Source organism: Armigeres subalbatus, chromosome 3, assembly GCF_024139115.2.
Source record: "Armigeres subalbatus isolate Guangzhou_Male chromosome 3, GZ_Asu_2, whole genome shotgun sequence".
Lineage (NCBI taxonomy): Eukaryota > Metazoa > Arthropoda > Insecta > Diptera > Culicidae > Armigeres > Armigeres subalbatus.
Window position 1 is genome coordinate 9,554,641 of NC_085141.1, and position 21,474 is coordinate 9,576,114.

The window sequence follows — 21,474 nt, forward strand, 5'->3', positions numbered from 1 at the left end:
GTCGACTTTTTCTTCCATTGCAACTGGTATACGCAAGTATGCGAGCTATCTCGGAGGAACGTTTGGATCCACCGACCGCTTTACTTGCACATGCGGAAATTTCGGAAAAGCACTGGTTTTCAATTCAATGTGACAGACATCAAGGCCAAATTGTAGTAACTTGAGTTCTTCTGCAGTTCTTTTGCACAGCAGTGACTTTTTCGCTCATTGGATGAAGAAACATGCTGCGTAGGTTTTTGGTTTGTTGTCGTTTACTGAGACCCATGCCTCGAAAATCATGACTACCTGCAGAGGCTCCTGACATGCGTATGCAGTAAACTGTCGATCACAATTGAAGCGTTTTTTGTATATTTTCGCTGCACTTTTTGACAAGTCATTCCAATCTCGCTCAGTAAGTGTATTTATGGCCGCCCCGGAATCTATTAAGAAACTCACCGGAAAAGTGTCGATTTTGCATGTAATTATTCCATCATCTTTCTTATGCACCTGGATTATGGAAAGGAGATATACAAAATTTTCGTTTAATTTTTCAACGTTTTACTTTATTTCAAGTATTTTGACGTAAAAAAAAACCTTATCAACTTTTAAAGAAACGTAAAACGAAATCTTGTGACATTAATGAAAGAAAAAAAGAAACATCATTATTCTACCTTCGGTATGTCCGGTAGTGGGCGTCGAGCAACAATCCGTCCGCGATGGTGGTATCGATCTCCCTCTCGCAACGAATTTGCTCCATCAAACTTTCGGTAAGGTCGACTGCTATTCCATGGCACGTTTCTTCTCGACCTGCACTTTCTTGCATAATGGCCTATGCGTCCACAGTGGTTGCATCTAGCCGCCCGAGCCGAACATTCACGCGAATCTTTTCGATGCTTCCATGATCCGCAATTGTCACACTCTACCTCCTTGCGCTTGACTTGGTTCCAACGTGTTCCATGTTGCTCAACTGTCGATGACTTATGTTTCCACTCTTGGTCTACCGCAGATAGTACTCCGGAACCCTCGTTCTCTCTTGAATTACGTGTCTTCTCCTTCTGCTTCAGCAGCATCTCCCTGTTTATCGCGTAGTTTGTCAAATCATCCAAACACATGGAGTTTTCCAGGCCTTTATCTCTCACTCGTTCGTCGCGGGCTCCCATTGTCACCTGGTGGAGAATTTCAATTTCCTCGCGAGATCGGAAATCGCACCGCGCCGCTTGTGTGCGTAACTTGAGGATAAAGTGGCTGAATGACTCATCTTCCGATTGCTTCAATGAGCGGAAAAGTTCCAACTCAACACGCTCATTTCTTTTCCCGACAAAGAAGTTAGTCAATCTTTTGATTGCATTGTCGTATTCAGGTACCTCTGGTTGCATTAGCGGAATTTTAACGGGAACAGGATTAATCTCGTCGGCCACTGGTCGCAAATTATAGTAAATTCTTTGGAGACCTCGGCCCCCTCGTGCCAGGAGGAGAATTAGTTTATCATGCTGTGATTCGATTTTCCGAAGTTCCAAAACCAGTTCAAATGCTCTGAACCATTCTTCCCATTCGCGTCGAAGATCAGATGGACCGACAGAATCGTTGAACGGTTCCAAAGGCCAGTCTTTGTCGTGTTCCATCTGCAACATTAAACATTACCTCATATTAGAGAAAATTCATCTTCTTATGTTATCCGTCAAAACATGAGACATATGATTATGTGGAAAGAACAAATTAGTTATTAGTTTCATTTTGCAAGTGACTAATTATTCATCTATAACTCTACTCACAACTCTATAGGATGTTCTTCAGATAACATGCGCTAATATCTCTTTTAACATAAAATGGCCGTCAAAATAGCTTGCATTTTGGCGTTGCGAGCGTCGCTCATCCCGTTTCACACGGTTTGTTATTCATCTCGTTTAGAAATGTGCTGTATTCATAGCACTGCAAAATCATCCGGTCTCACTCACTTTGTTGAACCCTAAAGTCATGCGCTTCGGTCTTCACCCGGACTCGTAATGTGTGCTATGTACTTTGGCGCTGCGGGATTAACCCGGTCTCGCTTATTACACAAACCAAAAAAAAACGGCACGCGCTTCGGTCCTCAACCGGTCTCGCAATATGTGTTATGTACCTTTGTGCTACGAGTTTCACTCGGTCTCACTCTCTCCAGTTAACACTAGCAGAAATGCACTTCGGTCTTCACCCGGACTCGCAATATGTGCTATGTACTTTGGCGCTGCGGGCTTCACCCGGTCTCGCTTATTTCTATTTACAAAAACCACAAACGGCACGCGCTTCGGTCTTCAACCGGTCTCGCATTATGTTATGTACTTCGGTCTCACTTCTTTCTATTTAACACTAACAGACATGCGCCTCGGTCTGACCCGTTCTCACAATATGTGCTATATACCTTGGCGCTGCGGGCTTCACCCGGTCTCGCTCTTTTTTTTTCTGTTGCTAACGCGACCACAATCTGCAGAACACTCCTCGACTACCTTCTTGCACTCGATAATACATGCCACTGAACAATTTAACACCATTTTCGATAACAATCTATTTCGCATTATCACAATTCAACATTTAAAGAATTCACCACTAAAAATTTTGAAGAAAAAAAAACTTTCAGTACTGTAAGCTACCATTGCATTTAGCAGTCGCCGCCATTTTGAGAGTATCGAAGATGTGTAGCACTGCTTTAGCCGCCATTTTGATCAAATAAACAAAATTTCCACTAAAATAACTACTAGAAACGACGAAACTAATTAATTTCTCCTCAACTCACCTTGATTGATCCTACCGGCTGTGCCAATTTGTCGTGTCCCTGTTTTTAAGCTTGCGCCGTTTCTAATTTTAATTACACTTTTCCGATCACTCTGCATATACTCTCGTCCGGTCTGATTAGCTGTCCGTTGCCAACTGAATCAAGCAGTTCCCCGAGCTTCTCACTCTCCGTAAAATCATATTCATTTCGCAGGGGTGAGTTAATATTTTACCGCCAAACTGTTTCAGGGGTTGGAACGGAAATAAAGAATAACAAGTGAAAATGGATAATATTTATTTGATTTCAGAACTCTACAAGTAGAAGGATTGTTTCCGAGACATGAACCATCGGACTGGCCCGCTACACCGTACGAGTCAGTTGACGTGGTACCGCTAGTGACTAACGAAGAGCTTATCGTAGCCGCAAGAAAACTTAAGCTCAATAAGGCGCCAGGCCCAGATGTTAATCCAAACCTGGCCCTTAAACACGCCATTCTTGCCGATCCAGATATGTTCAGGAGCTGCCTCCAGAGATGCATGGACGAAGGAAACTTCCCAGATCGATGGAAACGGCAGAAATTGGTGCTATTACCGAAGCCTAGGAAACAGCCGGGGGACCCTTCGGCATACAGACCAATTTGCGTACTCGACACAGCTGGGAAGCTGCTAGAGAGGGCCATTCTGAATAGATTGTCGGCTTATACAGAGTGTGCTGGTGGCTTATCCAGCAACCAGTATGGCTTCCGTAAGGGCCGTTCTACCATCGAAGCAATTCGAGCGGTAACGGATACGGCCAAGATAGCGAGAGGTTTAAACAGAAGAGGTATTAGGTACTGCGCGTTGATTACACTTGAAGTAAAAAACGCGTTTAACAATGCTAGCTGGGCAGCAATTGCTGACTCCCTGCACCGATTGAGAGTTCCGGATTACCTGTACAGGATACTGAAAAGTTATTTTCAGAACAGGGTGCTGTTATACGACACGGATGCTGGTCAAAAGTCGATCGTAGTGTCTGCGGGTGTTCCACAGGGATCGATCCTTGGACCGGTTCTGTGGAATATTATGTACGACGGAGTATTACGCTTAAGTCTCCCGGAAGTCTCCCTTAAGTGAAGATTGAAGGCTTCGCGGATGACGTAATGCTAGAAGTAGCAGGTGACACTCTCGACGAAGCCAGACTGAAGGCTTCATACGCGATTGGCAGAGTGGAGGAATGGCTCAACTCGAGACGGTTGTCCCTTGCACACCACAAGACGGAAGTCGTGGTAGTGCATAACCGCCATGGGTTGCAGCAAGCGAGGATAAGAGTAGGGACCTGCACAGTTAACTCCGTGAGGTCTCTCAAGCATCTGGGCGTGATGATCGACGATAAGCTCAATTTTACGAGCCACGTCGATTATGCATGTCAGCGGGCTTCATTGGCGATAAAATCTTTATCACGAATGATGTCCAACAGATCGGCGGTGCATAGTCAAGTGCGTAGGCTGATAGCTGGCGTAGCATTGTCTATCATCCGTTATGGCGTGCCGGCATGGGCCGTAGCACTAAAAGCCGAGTACAATGTAAAGAAATTGATCAGAGTACACCGGCTGATGTGCCTACGTGTCGCGAGCGCATATCGCACCATATCATATGAGGCGGTGTGCGTTATAGCTGGAAAGATACCGATTGACATACTCCTAGAGGAAGATGTGGAGTGCTACAACGAAAGCGACTCGGTGCAAGTGCGACAAAGAGCATGGGACACCGCAGTCAAAGGTCGTTGGACCCACAGACTAATTCCGGATGTGTCTAACTGGGAAGCATGGTCAAGTCAACTTCCACCTAACATAGGTGTTGTCTGAACATGGTTGTTTTAAAAAAATCCTACATAGGTTTGGCTTCTCAGATTCTGCGGAGTGTCCTGAATGTGTAGGTGAGGTAGAATCGGCCGAGCATGTGATGTTCGCATGCCCGCGATTCGACGTAGAACGCAATGCCATGCTGCTTATTAGTGGTATGTATACAACCCCGGACAACCTCGTCGAGAGGATGTGCCGGGAGGAAGTTATATGGAATGCGGTGAACACAGCATCTTAACAGATTATGTCGAAACTGCAGCGGTGGTGGCGTCTTGAACAAAACCAACGAGTACAGTAAGGGCACCTGTGATGCAGTGAACACTTTGCTCACCCCGACAACCAACATGTCGCGGGTGGGCTGCGGGGACCTCAGTATGTAGATATAGAGGTCATTGCGGTTCACGTGCGGTGGTTGTTGTCGGGGTGCTCGTCTCCAACGTGAGATTATGATACGGACCGCTAGGTTACTATCATAGCTTGCGATCGACGGGTGATGAGGTAGCCACCCTTGAAGTCGATATTGTGTATTAACGTCAAGTGCGTTAGCATAGGCGTGAGCGTTCTCAATAGTCCCCCCCCCCCTGATGTATTGCTTAATTGCGGGCCGGGGGTACGGACTGGCGAAAGGGTTTTGGTTTTAGTGGGTCGGGTAAGAGTTACATGACATACCCATCCCCACACTACCTGAGTTACCTCAGGTGTCTGGTTGCAGATTTCCGTTTACCCTTGCTCAAGAAAGAAAAAAAAAATACGTGGGGTTAGAATTTTGAAAAACTAGGGTAGAGAACCATTTGGGCAGCGCTATTCCCGGCAGCAACGTTCAGGGAATTAGGGGAACATACGGCATTGGCAGGTTTTGTTCTATTATTGGCAGGGGGTTTTTTGTCGACCGAATTTTATGAAATTTGGCCACAATATTCTTTGATATGCAAAGAATGTTTGGGCCAAATTTGAGCATAATCAGTCATAAAAAAAAACCCTGCCAATAATAGAACAAAACCTGCCAAAGCCGTCATTACCCCTACTTGTTTTTAAGTACATGATTAGTTTCTGTTGATATCTATAGTGATGTACAAACAATCAAGCCATTTGGTTGGAACGCGGTCGAGTTATTAACGTTGCGGACGGGAATATGGGGTGCTGCCCTTCTAAAATTACGTAACGCTAAATTTGGTGATTTTGGAACCCCCCCCCCCCTCCCCCACGTTACACTTTTTGTATGGAAGGTTTAATAATTTTGTATGGACCGTAACGCTCGGCTTGATCCCCTCCAGATTATCTCCAATAATAACTCACCTTCTGAATGACACTTCGAAAATTGGCCGTCGAATGAATGCAGTAAATGTTTTGTTTCTTCGCCTACTTAATTTAATTGCGTTCACCAGTTGCCACTTTTCAAAATTCTTCAGAGCTTCAAGAGCTTCAAATCGGGATTTGATGAATCAAACATTACTTTATACATATTGTAATGTGTATTAAATGTGGTGTCAAGTTGAATATCCACAATAATTTTAACAAAGCTACACATACCCTCTATCATCAACAAGCTTTTTATCAGAACCCGAACATAATATTACAAGGATCATTTGCCATGCATGCTCCGATATTTCCGAGAATACGATGCTATTTTTGTGTTCGTTCAGAGTAAGATTCTCGAATGTCTCCATAAAAGCACTACGATAGAATAAACCGAAATTTGCTCTAGAGATAATGCAAAATAACCGGCCGTCTGGTCTTCATTTTTGTTGCTGACACAATTTTTCGGATCTTTGTCATTATTATTCCCAAGCTTTGTCGTTGGTTCTCCTTAGTCGCTTGTTTCGCATGTGCATCCAGGAAAATTTGATTCGCTGAGATAAAGTTCGGACCGTTAAGATAAATGAATGTATATGCAAAATAAGTAAGTATTCTCAATTTGAGCTTTATTACATTCCCCATCATAAGAAGCGAAATGTCTTTGTTCTTTGAAATGCTGTGAACCACTTAAATTTAAATCTTTTGACTTGGACTAAAACGCCCCAACGCTTAGAGCTCATCTTTCTCTTCTAGATCCACATCAGAGAGATCGATATCTTCCTCCTCCGGGAGTTGGCCATCCTTACCATCCCACGGTTCGACATCGTAGATCTTTGGTAGCGCCGCACCCTTCACCGGGGCCGTGTGTCCTCGGCCATACGATAAATCTCGCAGGAATTCGTTGATGCCATCCTCCGAGAAGGATCCGCGTAGCAGAGAGTATTTCATCTTTTTAACGTTTACGACGGCCATCGCTGGATAGCCGAAACCACCAATGTCCAAAATGTTTTCTATTTCGGGCTGGGCCCCGCCTTCGGACCACAACCAGCCCCATTGCTTCTTTTTGTATTTTTCGCCCATCTTGGCCAGGATGGCAAGATATTTATTACGGCATGCTGCGTCGCAATCCAGGATGTGAGGAAGGACAGAAACGACGCACAGGGGCTTATCTTCGCAAGTCTTTTTCGTAACATCCTCCGATGTAAGTTGAACAATTTCAGGTGCAGGAATATTCTCACTGAATTTCTCCAGGGCCCAGTTGACAATATCCGACGCAGTGCGACCTCCGTCGTAATCCTGTGCAGATTCGCGGTCTTTGGCTCCGCCAGCGAAGAATTTTATAGTTGGATAACCCTCAATTCCATATTGTCGGGCCTTGATGGTGTGGACTGTTGCATCCAGGGCGCCAAGTTTAACTTTTCCTTTCAATTCGGTGGCGGCTTTAGCCCAATGGGGAGCAAGGTTTTTGCAATGACCGCACCATGGAGCAAAGAATTCGACCAACCAAATGTCGTCACCATTTAGAACCAGTTTGTCAAAGTTGGAATCTGTCAACTCGACTACATCGTTCGATCCGGAACTACTACCGCTTTCGGATGATCCACTTGAGCCACCTCCGAGAACGTTTTTAATTTTCTTCTTTGCTTCAGCAAGACCTGATTCAGCGATGTCTTTGGCCGTACGCTGGCCATTGTAGTCCACGGGTGTGCGCTTGTTTGAGCCGAAGATTTTAATGGTGGGATATCCACGAACTCCGTATTGGCCACACAGACTTTGCTCTTCTTCGCAATTGATGCCGCCAACCTTGATAACTCCCTTCAAAGCAGTTGCGGCCTTTTTATACTCCGGAACGAGATTTCGACAGTGACCACAGAATGGAGCGTAGAATTCGACTATCCATACCTCGTCACTCTTGACAACCAATCGATCGAAATTGTTTGCGTTGAGCTCCACGACATCATCGGATGACGAATACAACGCCCATCCGGAATGGGTCAAGCCGGCTAAGAAAGCCACCACCAGCCACAACGATGACGTGCCCATTTTCGACACACTTTAGGCTCTAATCAGTCTTCTGTTCTTGTTGTATGAGTTTTCTCTCACTCAATGGAGATTTGGATTGGGGAAGTACCTGTTTCTGCACCGGGTTTTCCGGATAATATCACTGCAGAAAGAACAATTTCCTACGATTATGAATGGTGTCACGAAATGAGCTACAAATGAAATAGATACCTTCTGATGTGGACCAATGTTTATTAAGGTTTAATAAACTTTCAGTGAGTAGATTTGGTATAAGTTCGTAAACCACACTTCCACTGGCCTGGACACTGACGACTTCACTAGACTGCACTGATCTGGTCCAACGGGATTGGTTCTTTTCCTTGTAAAACAAGTTAGATATAACTGTTCGCACTTATGCCGAATTATATGTCGTTTTGTCAAGTTTTAGGTTGAACAGATTTCAATATACATCGTACTCTTTTTCTCTCATGAAATAGTGTAATAAATTCTCGAGAGTAAGCTCACGCACACACACCCTGGAGCGGTTGTCATCAGTGTTGCACATTATTTTGTAAACTTTTGTAGTGTTCCTGAATACAAGCAGCACCGACATCTATAAGCATTTTTGAGCAACACGTAATATTCATTCTGCAAAACCGAATGTTCATTTGTTATTTTTAGATTTCAGGCTACTTTATCGGCATATATGTGCGCTGGTGTTAAACGAGCAGGAAAAAAAATCGAGTGGGTAAAATTTTTCGACTTCCATGGTGGCGCCATCTATATGTGACATTTGAAGCTCGAGAGCTTTCGGAAGCTTAATTTTTTTCCTGCTGGCTTCACAAAATTCAAATTTTTCCTGCTGAGATCACAGTCATGCATTGAAACATTTATTGAAATCAAATTAAACAATATCCAATAAAATTAAGAGGATTTTATAAAACAAAATTGACAATAGTGATAAATTAAATATGTAGGCTATGCTACTAATTTGTTAATACGTTCATATCATTGCGTTCTAATCAGACTATGTACCTAATATTTAAACTCACTGGGACTGAGTACTTTTTTATAACAAATGGTTATAATAATTGAGTGTACTACTATATTTTTCCAAATTATGTCGTTTACGAAGTATTGTTTGAAGATGTAATAAAGGTACAGATTTATGAATAAACTCATCACATTAAGCTAACTTTATGATAATTATATAAACTCGTTTCGGTTGTCGCGTTCCAAGTGTAACTTGATGATTGCGCCAAAGAATATAGTGGAATACATTTATCCTGCTAATAGTTTTTTGGACGTCTTTTAAAAATGCTGTGATTTGTAAAGATGAATGCAGTCCGAAAATTCGATAAGTTGATGCTTTTATGATAAACTTGACGTTTGCGCCAAAGAATATATTTTTCCTGCTCGTATTCTATATTGCGTATTCGTATTCTATAAATGCTGTGAATATTAAAGTTGAATTCAGTCCCAAACTTCAATGAGTTGTTGCTTCTTAAGTGAAACTTGATGATTGCGCCAACGAGGATATTTTTCCTGCTGGTAGTTTTTCGATTGATTTCGAGAACTCTGGGTTTAGTGAAGTTGAATGCAGAACCAAACTTCAGTGAGTGGTTGCTTCTTATGTGAAACTTGATGATTGCGCCAACGAAGATATTTTTCCTGCTGGTAGTTTTTTGGTTGATCTCGAGAACTCTGGGTTTAGTGAAGTTGAATGCAGAACCAAACTTCAGTGAGTTGTTGCTTCTTATGTGAAACTTGATGATCGCGCCAACGAAGATATTTTTCCTGCTGGTAGTTTTTTGGTTGATCTCGAGAGCTCTGGGTTTAGTGAAGTTGAATGCAGTCCCAAACTTCAATGAGTTGTCGCTTCTAATGTGAAACTTGATGATTGTGCCAACGAGGATATTTTTCCTGCTGGTAGTTTTTTGGTTGATCTCGAGAACTCTGGGTTTAGTGAAGTTGAATGCAGTCCCAAACCTCAATGAGTTGTTGCTTCTTAAGTGAAACTTGATGATTGCGCCAACGAGGATATTTTTCCTGCTGGTAGTTTTTTGGTTGATCTCGAGAACTCTGGGTTTAGTGAAGTTGAATGCAGTCCCAAACCTCAATGAGTTGTTGCTTCTTAAGTGAAACTTGATGATTGCGCCAACGAGGGTATTTTTCCTGCTGGTAGTTTTTTGAATGCAGAACCAAACTTCAGTGAGTGGTTGCTTCTTATGTGAAACTTGATGATTGCGCCAACGAGGATATTTTTCCTGCTGGTAGTTTTTTGGTTGATCTCGAGAACTCTGGGTTTAGTGAAGTTGAATGCAGTCCCAAACCTCAATGAGTTGTTGCTTCTTAAGTGAAACTTGATGATTGCGCCAACGAGGATATTTTTCCTGCTGGTAGTTTTTTGGTTGATCTCGAGAACTCTGGGTTTAGTGAAGTTGAATGCAGAACCAAACTTCAGTGAGTTGTTGCTTCTTATGTGAGACTTGATGATCGCGCCAACGAAGATATTTTTCCTGCTTGAAGATTTTTGGTTGATCTCGAGAGGTCTGGGTTTAGTGTAGTTGAATGCATATCCAAACCTCAATGAGGTGTTGCTTCTTAAGTGAAACTTGATGATTACGCCAACGAGGATATATTTCCTGCTGGTAGTTTTTTGGTTGATCTCGAGAACTCTAGGTTTAGTGAAGTTGAATCCAGATCCATACTTCATTGAGTTGTCGCTTCTTATGTAAATCTTGATGATTGCGCCAACGAGGATATTTTTCCTGCTGGTAGTTTTTGGTTGATCTCGAGAACTCTGGGTTTAGTGAAGTTGAATGCAGAACCAAACTTCAATGAGTTGTCGCTTCTTATGTGAACCTTGATGATTGCGCCAACGAGGATATTTTTCCTGCTGGTAGTTTTTTGGTTGATCTCGAGAACTCTGGGTTTAGTGAAGTTGAATGCAGTCCCAAACCTCAATGAGTTGTTGCTTCTTAAGTGAAACTTGATGATTGCGCCAACGAGGATATTTTTCCTGCTGGTAGTTTTTTGGTTGATCTCGAGAACTCTGGGTTTAGTGAAGTTGAATGCAGAACCAAACTTCAGTGAGTTGTTGCTTCTTATGTGAGACTTGATGATCGCGCCAACGAAGATATTTTTCCTGCTGGTAGTTTTTTGGTTGATCTCGAGAGCTCTGGGTTTAGTGAAGTTGAATGCAGTCCCAAACCTCAATGAGTTGTTGCTTCTTAAGTGAAACTTGATGATTGCGCCAACGAGGATATTTTTCCTGCTGGTAGTTTTTTGGTTGATCTCGAGAACTCTGGGTTTAGTGAAGTTGAATGCAGAACCAAACTTCAATGAGTTGTCGCTTCTTATGTGAAACTTGATGATTGCGCCAACGAGGATATTTTTCCTGCTGGTAGTTTTTTGGTTGATCTCGAGAACTCTGGGTTTAGTGAAGTTGAATGCAGTCCCAAACCTCAATGAGTTGTTGCTTCTTAAGTAAAACTTGATGATTGCGCCAACGAGGATATTTTTCCTGCTGGTAGTTTTTTGGTTGATCTCGAGAACTCTGGGTTTAGTAAAGTTGAATGCAGAACCAAACTTCAGTGAGTTGTTGCTTCTTAAGTGAAACTTGATGATTGCGCCAACGAGGATATTTTTCCTGCTGGTAGTTTTTTGGTTGATCTCGAGAACTCTGGGTTTAGTGAAGTTGAATGCAGTCCCAAACTTCAATGAGTTGTCGCTTCTTAAGTGAAACTTGATGATTGCGCCAACGAGGATATTTTTCCTGCTGGTAGTTTTTTGGTTGATCTCGAGAACTCTGGGTTTAGTGAAGTTGAATGCAGAACCAAACTTCAGTGAGTTGTTGCTCCTTAAGTGAAACTTGATGATTGCGCCAACGAGGATATTTTTCCTGCTGGTAGTTTTTTGGTTGATCTCGAGAGCTCTGGGTTTAGTGAAGTTGAATGCAGTCCCAAACCTCAATGAGTTGTTGCTTCTTAAGTGAAACTTGATGATTGCGCCAACGAGGATATTTTTCCTGCTGGTGGTTTTTTGGTTGATCTCGAGAACTCTGGGTTTAGTGAAGTTGAATGCAGAACCAAACTTCAGTGAGTTGTTGCTTCTTATGTGAAACTTGATGATCGCGCCAACGAAGATATTTTTCCTGCTGGTAGTTTTTTGGTTGATCTCGAGAACTCTGGGTTTAGTGAAGTTGAATGCAGTCCCAAACCTCAATGAGTTGTTGCTTCTTATGTGAAACTTGATGATCGCGCCAACGAAGATATTTTTCCTGCTGGTAGTTTTTTGGTTGATCTCGAGAACTCTGGGTTTAGTGAAGTTGAATGCAGAACCAAACTTCAGTGAGTTGTTGCTTCTTATGTGAAACTTGATGATCGCGCCAACGAAGATATTTTTCCTGCTGGTAGTTTTTTGGTTGATCTCGAGAACTCTGGGTTTAGTGAAGTTGAATGCAGTCCCAAACTTCAATGAGTTGTCGCTTCTTATGTGAAACTTTATGATTGCGCCAACGAGGATATTTTTCCTGCTGGTAGTTTTTTGGTTGATCTCGAGAACTCTGGGTTTAGTGAAGTTGAATGCAGAACCAAACTTCAATGAGTTGTCGCTTCTTATGTGAAACTTGATGATTGCGCCAACGAGGATATTTTTCCTGCTGGTAGTTTTTTGGTTGATCTCGAGAACTCTGGGTTTAGTGAAGTTGAATGCAGTCCCAAACCTCAATGAGTTGTTGCTTCTTAAGTGAAACTTGATGATTGCGCCAACGAGGATATTTTTCCTGCTGGTAGTTTTTTGGTTGATCTCGAGAACTCTGGGTTTAGTAAAGTTGAATGCAGAACCAAACTTCAGTGAGTTGTTGCTTCTTAAGTGAAACTTGATGATTGCGCCAACGAGGATATTTTTCCTGCTGGTAGTTTTTTGGTTGATCTCGAGAACTCTGGGTTTAGTGAAGTTGAATGCAGAACCAAACTTCAATGAGTTGTCGCTTCTTATGTGAAACTTGATGATTGCGCCAACGAGGATATTTTTCCTGCTGGTAGTTTTTTGGTTGATCTCGAGAACTCTGGGTTTAGTGAAGTTGAATGCAGTCCCAAACCTCAATGAGTTGTTGCTTCTTAAGTGAAACTTGATGATTGCGCCAACGAGGATATTTTTCCTGCTGGTAGTTTTTTGGTTGATCTCGAGAACTCTGGGTTTAGTGAAGTTGAATGCAGAACCAAACTTCAGTGAGTTGTTGCTTCTTATATGAAACTTGATGATCGCGCCAACGAAGATATTTTTCCTGCTGGTAGTTTTTTGGTTGATCTCGAGAACTCTGGGCTTAGTGAAGTTGAATGCAGTCCCAAACCTCAATGAGTTGTTGCTTTTTAAGTGAAACTTGATGATTGCGCCAACGAGGATATTTTTCCTGCTGGTAGTTTTTTGATTGATTTCGAGAACTCTGGGTTTAGTGAAGTTGAATGCAGAACCAAACTTCAGTGAGTTGTTGCTTCTTGTGTGAAACTTGATGATCGCGCCAACGAAAATATTTTTCCTGCTGGTAGTTTTTTGATTGATTTCGAGAACTCTGGGTTTAGTGAAGTTGTATGCAGTCCCAAACCTCAATGAGTTGTTGCTTCTTAAGTGAACCTTGATGATTGCGCCAACGAGTAATGAAGGCAGTTTTTGAAGAATTACCAAGTTGTATGACGCCTTCTTGGTGTATGTTTGTATTTCATGGCATTCTTGTTGTTGTCGTGAGTTCCAGGTAGTCTACGAAATCCATACAATCAAGGTATTCGGATCAATCTCTGTAATGGATGCAGCTATCGAAGAATAAACAAGTTTTGTGACCCCATTTTGGTATATGTTTGTATTCAAAGTAGTTCTTGTTGTTGTCGTGGACTACAGGTAGTCCACGAACTCCATAGAGTCAAGGTCTGTGGATCACCTCCGTAACGGATGCAGTTATTGAAGAATAAACAAGTTGTGTGACGCCTTCTTGGTATATGTTTGACTTCCAAGTAGTTCTTGTTGTTGTCATTGGTTCCAGGTAGTCTATGAACTCCATAGAGTCAAGGTCAGTGGATCTCCTCCTTGATGGAGGCGACATGGTAACGCGTACTATATCAAGGGTGATGTCAAAAACATTTTACCACTTGATTTCTGCAGAATGCAAAATGCTTTTGAAACTACCGCAACAGCGGTTGATTTTACCATGCCGTTTTCAAAATTGGGAAGTAGTAGAATGAAATATGTTTACGTCATGGGCACTAGAAAACATGGCATATGAACAAAGTAAAATTTACCATGGGTTGTGGTTCCATACTACTATGAACGGTAGAAATTATTTCTGTGTAACCGTTTATTTGTGTTTCAGATATTTTCGTGATGTTCCAGGAGAAATATAGGATAGTCAATTTAGACATATTTCTTATTGATAAATAATAATACACTTCATGCTAAGGATTAGTAATGCAAGACAAAAATCGCGGAGATTCCTCGCCAATCATTCATTGTTATGTGGTTTTTCTTCTCCGATGGTGAAGAAACAAGTGATGAAAATATGTTGTTGCTTGATGAGCAGGATGGTTTTTCGGCTCTGGAATATAAATAAATATGCTATATCGCATTTATTGTAAAATAACTTGTAACTTGAAATACATACCAACATTATCTATCTACGGCTACTTCGACTGGAACTTGTGTATTTTTTCTAGGATAGAATCCGCGGGAACCTTTTAACAAGGAATGTCCTTCAAAGCCGTCAAAGCATTCAGTAATGAATACCAATAATTCTTATATGTGAGCATGTGAGGTCAATATGAATGCGGCACCTGTATAGAAACCATATTCATTATTGAGATGATTTTTGGGGAAAGAGGAATTTACCGAACTTACCAGTTTTTGTTTAATGAAGATGGCGTGAAGTGGAAAACTGCTAAAAACAACAAAAATCACAAATCGTGGCGAGGCTAGCGGGAACTGAATTGCATGTTTAAATTTACTATGGGTGCTCTAGATACCTGTGCAAAAACCTTCGCTGTAGTTCAGAATAAATGGAATTGTAGTTAGTTTTACTATTAGATTGTGGCGCATGGCCATAGTAAAATTAAACGCGAGTGAATAGTTACTGTTACTATATAATTTTTATCAGTGTGGTATATGTATTTTATAAGTAGTTATTTTTATTGTCGTGGGCTCTGTAACGAAGGCATTTATTGAACATTACACACTTTGTGTGACCCCTTTTTTGGGGTGATAAAGTAGAAAATGTAACAAAATCGGAACAGATTTTATTTCAAATTTATTTGTTTCGCTAATATGAATGAAGATTATGCCTTGGAAAGGTAAAATACGTGAATGGAACCCGTAATTTAACCGTCTAAGACGAATTAAGAACACTCCACCACAGACGAAATTCCACCATTTATTTTTATTTTTTATTCTTCAGTGTCTCGTACTTGACTCGACTAAGTTGACTGACGACTAAGACGACCACACAGTTGTGGTTGAAATACGTATCAGCAAAGATATCGATAATAATTGGTGGAATTAAATGTAGAGTACTTAATTCGTCTTAGACGGTTGAATACATTCCACTAAAATAACTTAATATATTTTTCTGAAAGTTATTTCATGAAAATTGGAAGTAGACAAAATCGGGTAGTGCTTTTTATTGTCATGGGTTCTCTACGAACTCCGTAAAGGTCTGCAGATCAACATCCCTAGTTGAGGCTGTTGTTGAGGAATAGGCCAGTTCCGTGACCGCTTCTTGCTATATGATTGAATGAGTAGTTCTTGATGGACCTAATACTTGAAAAAGTAACAAGTTGTGCAACCTCATCTAAGTGAATGTATGCATTCCAAGTAATTTTTGTTTCTGCCATGGTACTGGGTAGTCTATGAACTCCATACAGGAATGATCTGCAGATCAACCAGCAAACGGCTATTGGCATATGTTTGCATTTCAAGTAGTTCAAGTTGTTGTCATTAGCTCTAGGCAGTTATTGAAGAATAAACACGATTTGAAACCTCATCTTGATATATTTGCATTCCTAGTAGTTATTGTTGTCTTGTTGTTGTTGGTTCCAGGTATGTAGTATACAAACTTCATTAATATCACTAATACGAAGCTGTCTATTTTTTGGAAATGCAAAATGTGAATAAATTGGAACGATACAACTTCACGTTGAGAACGTAAGGGAAAAAACGGGCTAATAGCGCAAAAGATTATGAAATTAGATTGAAGACCCTCTAGTTATTCGTGCAAGCCTAGGAGGACTTCTCTCCATATATTTCTAGGATGGCCATAAGTATATGCCAAGAACGCATTTTATTCGTGGACCTCAAAGTACAAGTGCCAAATTTAAAACAGGCTGATATATCTCTGGTGTAGATCCTAATGCCTTACTTCAGGGTTTTCTTGGATGACCATACATTTGAAATGGATGCATTCTTTTCTATGGTACGTAAAGGGCATGTATAACTATTCAAATAGGTCGCAAGAACTCTGGTTACACGTAAAGTTCTTGAGGATTGTTCAAGGGTTTTCTTGGATAACAATGAACATATGCATATGCCACTTTTGGAACAATCCGAAAAGTATCTGGTTACGTAAGTATCTGAGGCCTATTCTAGCATTTTCTTGGAAGGCGATAAACATATGCAATGGACGTATTCTGTTTCATGTACCACATAGGGCATGTATCTCTTTGAAACAAGCCAAAAGATCACTGGTTACGCGTGTAGATCTTAAGGCATATTCCAGGGTTTTCTTGGATGATCATGAACCTACGCAATGGACGCATTCTATTGTTCGTGCCACAAAGGGCATATACCACTTTTGAAACAATTTAAAAGGTCTTTGATTACGCGTGTAGATCTTAAGGTATTTTCCAGGGTTTTTCTCGGATGCCCATGAACATATGCTATGAAGGCGTTCTATTCTATGTACCACAAAGGGCATATACCGCTTTTAAAACAGGCCGAAAGATCTCCGGTTACGCATGTAGATCTTAAGGCATATTCCAGGGTTTTCTTGGATGACCATGAATATATACAAAGGCGCTCTATTCTATGTAACACAAAACACATAGGTTCAAGTTCCAGGAGGATCTCGAAAAACTTTAAATACTTGAAAATGATGATGAACGTCTTACTTACGTCTTCTTGATTTCTCGGCGTACCAAGAACATCTTAAGGCATCAACACTAAAAAAATTAGACAACCATGATAACGAAAACAATTTGGACGACCCGCATACCGAGTTTGGTAGAAGACACATCTGAAGACTAAAAGTAAGTTAAATATCAAACTTTGCTTACCTAAAAGATGGCAAACTTTTTCACGCTCCAAATTCCAAATAGGGCTCCCTCTTTGTACGTTAGAAATTCTAAATAACGCTCCCTCTTTTTCACTCTGATTCCATTTACGCTCCCCCGTTTTGGGCGCAAAACGAGGTTTTGCAGTAAATATGTTGTGATCGTATTATCACAGACAAACAGACATAACACTCGTCAAATTTCTATCGTTCAATGATTTACTGGTCGATACAAATAATCATTAGTTAATCAACAATTTAATCATTAGTTGGCCAATCGATCACTCGTGGCGCGCGCATCGGATTTTTGAGACAAGTCCATGGACCCATGGTTACGAGTGTAGATTTTAAGGCCTTTCTCCAAAGATTTCTTGGATCACTTCGAACATATACTGTGAACGCATTCTATGCTAAGTACCACACTTGTACACTTGTACACACACTTATACCATACTTGAATTTGGATAATAGGCATTTGGTTACGCTAGTAGATCCTTAGGATTTACTCCAGAGATTTCTCGGATGACTAAGACCTCACTTCAGGGATTTTTGCATTACATGAAGCATATACTGCGAACACCCCAACTAACATTTAATGTCAATGTAAATGTTATTTCAACTCGTCTATACGGCTTCAAGCTGAATATGTGTGCTATAGAACTTCTATTCAATGCCTTTACCAGCAAATCTGGCGAATCTATTCAGCTGTTTTTGACGTGCCTGCACAACTACTTTACAGCATGTTACACATTTTTTTCTCAATCTTTATTAAACCATTTAGTAATATAATTCGCTCCAATGGCGCTTATTCAGATTTTTTAAATCTGTTAAATAAATTTAATCCAGCCACTGAATTCATTTTGATTAAATATTATTTGAGAGGAGAGTAAATTTCGGAGTTTATTTAATGTTTTTTTTTGTGAAAACTCAAATATCAATTTTGTTGCTACCTAGATTCGAACTCCTGATTTCCTTATTCAATGGCCGCTGCTCTGTCATCACCGTCACTTTGACATATGTAAATAACAAAGAAAATTATGGATGTGCTTCTTCGCACACCCTATAGGTTGTTTTACTAACGCAATTTTCAGATTCATGCTGTATAAACGTTAGAAAAAGCCTTCATGCTGCTTTCAGCACATAAGCTTAAAAAGTATGCTTTCAGCATTATTTCAACCATTATTCAAACATCTGTCAGCATGTTCTGTGGGCTAACTTTGATGCATCATCAATCGCTGAAATTGTTTTTAGGCAACATTTTCTCGATCTGTATAGATGTTACTCTGCTGCTAATCGTTTAACAGTAGCCGTCAACAGCAATATCGCTTCTAAATGGCTTGTTTTCTTACACTATCTGCTAGCATTAATGACAGCGCTTTGTCCGTTGCTATAAGAGCAAGTGAATGCCTTTGTAGCTGCATTACAGAAATCAATAGCTCATACACAGCTCCGGCAACAAAAATCAAATGTAAACATTGCGGTTTTGACGTTCCATACTGATAAGCTATAAAAACAAACAGTATAAGGTTTACTTAAACGTTGTGTAATCTTCAAAGATACAGAAGTTGCCTAAAAGCTTCGTTAGTTCATTTATAGCGCCATTACGCTATATTGTTAGTTCTATAACAACAGCGAAAACATTTTCATTGTGAATGCTACTCACCGTAATATGGGAAGTTGCTAACAAGCAACTTAATTACATACATCAGCTCTTAACCGATAAGCTTTGTTGCTAATTCAGACAGAGCTGTTTTATGACTATATGAAAGCTGCATAAACAATAAAAGATGAAATATATTCGGCACAAACTGACTAGCTGATAGATATTTGGGTAATAGTCGAGTTGAAGTTTAAGGGATTATTTGCGGAGGCTTTTCTTTTATTCAGCATTGGCTGCTTTTATTCAAATATTATACAGCCATAGGCTAGAAGTTGAAGCTTTTAGCACCAAAATTGTTAGTTGGGACCTTCAATTCTAAGAAGTGCAAAGAGCTTGTAGCATATTTGAAATTGGTTGAATGGCCTTTTGTTACGCCTGTAGACTCTTTAGCCTTACTTCAAAGATTTCTTGTATATCCATGGACATCAGCTGTAAACCTTGACAATTGGCAAAAAGTATATGAGTTTCTGTTTCCAAAACTGTCAAAATTATCCAAATCGGTTGAAAATTGTTGAAGTTATAAGAATATCAATTTATGGGAACACGGGTACCCTGTCGGCAATCCACGTGTTTTTTTGTTGGCCGCATAAGGGTTAAAAAGTTGCACCTAATAAGCATCAAATCATCATTCTCAATTATTCATTCATCTTTACCAAAAATAAAAATTTACAAAACTGCTCAAAAGGTCTTCGAGCAGAATAAAAACGTTGACGCTCCACCTAATAAGCGAAAACTCGTCATGTCTAATTTCATCATCATCAAAATTGCATAAAAGGTCAGAATAAAAACGCGTTTGAAAACTTCCACTTAATAATCATCAACTCATTATGTCTCAATTCTTCATTCATCTTTTTACTAAAAACAGATTTTTTCAACATTGCTCAAAAGGTATACGAGCAGGATAAAAACGTTGACGCGTTTAAAAAGTTCCGCGTAGTAAGCATCAACTCATCATGTTTTAATTCTTCATTCATCTACCCAAAACAATATTTTGCAGAACTGCTCAACAGATCACTGATAAAAAATCTATAGTAGAATGAACTACACAGTCCTGTTTAGGTTTACCATGCACGATAATGGTAGACACGACTTCATCATCTCTATGAATTACCACATTATTGTCCTCATTACTATGTGGTTGTCATTCTCGTAGTACTATTTGCTATGGTAAATTTAACTGTTCTTCTACCGCTTTGACTACGGTATGTTTTGACGTTTTTCTCGTCGCCATTCGTATTTTGTCCAGTGCATCGAAAATTTGTCTTTATTGTTGCTTCACGTTGAAACGTGTTTTATCAATATATTGTGGATATAATTGTACATTTTAAGCCAAGCGTATGTTTAATTTGGTAAGAACATTAGGATTTATTCTGTTACATCGAAATAAATGACAAATTCAACATATTTTAGCACACTACTTTTGAATGAACGCCGCCGAAAGAGTACCTGACCCAACCTGACCTGTCCTTGTTCCTGAGTATGGATTGTTTTTCCGCTCATTCCGCGTTTTCTATGTGTGGAATTAGATTCAGGCGGAAAACCGGTTAAATGAATAACAGGACCTGGCGAACAGTGATTTGGGAGAATTAAGTTAGCAAAGCTCCAAGTGCAAATGTGTACAACTGGACTGGAAACTCATATATTTGCATTCTCATGCCACATGTTATGTTATTTAATATTAAGCATTATTTTAAATATGTTTCGTTTAATAACGTGTTGTAAGATTTTAGCAAACTGGAAATAAACATGTTTCGTTGATTGAATACAGGTTCATCTTTATTTGTTCACAATATACCAAAGGCTGAAAAAACTACAAAGAATACCATGCTACCATAGTGAAGATAAACCAATCTTCATGTTAAAATTTACTATGCTTCGGATTGACTCGCGCATAGTAGCAGTGACAAGAACATGGTGAAATCTGCAACACGTCATTGCTCAAGAAGGCATAGTAAAATCTAGCGCGCTTTGTGGTAATTTCAAAAACTGTTTGCGTTCTACCGAAATCAAATGGTAAAATGTTTTTACTGCTACCTTTGATATGGTAGGCGTTACCATGCCGTTTCTTTCAGTATACGAACCGGAAAAAACGTTGACGCGTTCTAAAAGCTCCACCTAAAAAGCAACAACTCGTCATGTCTTATTTCTTCATTTATCTTTACTAAAAACAGCATTTTACAAAATTGCTCAATAGGAGCAGGATAAAAACGTTGACGCGTTTAAAAAGTTCCATCTAATATGCATTAACTCATTATGTCTCAATTCTTCATTCATGTTTTTACTAAAAACAGCTTTTTTCAACATTGTCTACGAGCAGGATAAAAACGTTGACGCGTTTAAAAAGGTCCACCTAATAATACTAATGACACACTGGTGGTATTCGTACCATGGTACAAGTTGTACTACTAGTGTGTCACCTTGTACCATGCTGGTAGAACGTGGAAAACCATGCTACAATATGTACTAGGGTATATAACCGTGGTACTTGTACCACCAGTGTGTCATTAGTATAAGCAACAAATCATCTAGTCTTAATTCTTCATTCATCTTTACCTAAAACAATATTTTGCAGAAATGCTCAACAAATCTACGAGCCGCAAAAAAACGTTGACGCGTTCTAAAAGCTCCACCTAAAAAGC

The 21,474-nt window shown here is 40.2% G+C and overlaps 2 protein-coding genes and 1 long non-coding RNA gene across 3 annotated transcripts; all 3 read right to left on the reverse strand.

The window, feature by feature from the left end:
* Positions 1-204: 204 nt before the first annotated feature.
* LOC134221456 (uncharacterized) lies at positions 205-2,876 on the reverse strand. Its single transcript, XM_062700646.1, has 3 exons — positions 2,750-2,876; positions 651-1,601; positions 205-486 (listed from the first exon to the last, which is right to left on the reverse strand). Exons 2-3 carry the CDS (start codon positions 1,599-1,601, stop codon positions 205-207), a joined length of 1,233 nt encoding a protein of 410 aa, XP_062556630.1. The 5' UTR covers positions 2,750-2,876.
* Positions 2,877-6,469: 3,593 nt separating this feature from the next.
* LOC134219318 (protein disulfide-isomerase A6 homolog) lies at positions 6,470-8,288 on the reverse strand. Its single transcript, XM_062698036.1, has 2 exons — positions 8,097-8,288; positions 6,470-8,028 (listed from the first exon to the last, which is right to left on the reverse strand). The coding sequence occupies exon 2, from the start codon at positions 7,905-7,907 to the stop codon at positions 6,594-6,596; it is 1,314 nt and encodes a 437-aa protein (XP_062554020.1). The 5' UTR covers positions 7,908-8,028; positions 8,097-8,288; the 3' UTR covers positions 6,470-6,593.
* Positions 8,289-14,064: 5,776 nt separating this feature from the next.
* On the reverse strand, positions 14,065-15,016 carry LOC134224968 (uncharacterized). The gene is made up of 3 exons (XR_009983125.1): positions 14,754-15,016; positions 14,521-14,689; positions 14,065-14,454 (listed from the first exon to the last, which is right to left on the reverse strand). It is a non-coding gene; the product is annotated as an uncharacterized LOC134224968 (long non-coding RNA).
* Between the last annotated feature and the right edge of the window lie 6,458 nt (positions 15,017-21,474).

Bases quoted from the DNA above. Each gene is read 5' to 3' on its own strand.
- LOC134221456 (XM_062700646.1), bottom strand. From the start codon at position 1,601: ATGGAACACGACAAAGACTGGCCTTTGGAACCGTTCAACGATTCTGTC. The intron at 487-650 runs GTAGAATAATGA...TCCATAATCCAG, and splicing joins CACTACCGGACATACCGAAG to GTGCATAAGAAAGATGATGG.
- LOC134219318 (XM_062698036.1), bottom strand. From the start codon at position 7,907: ATGGGCACGTCATCGTTGTGGCTGGTGGTGGCTTTCTTAGCCGGCTTG.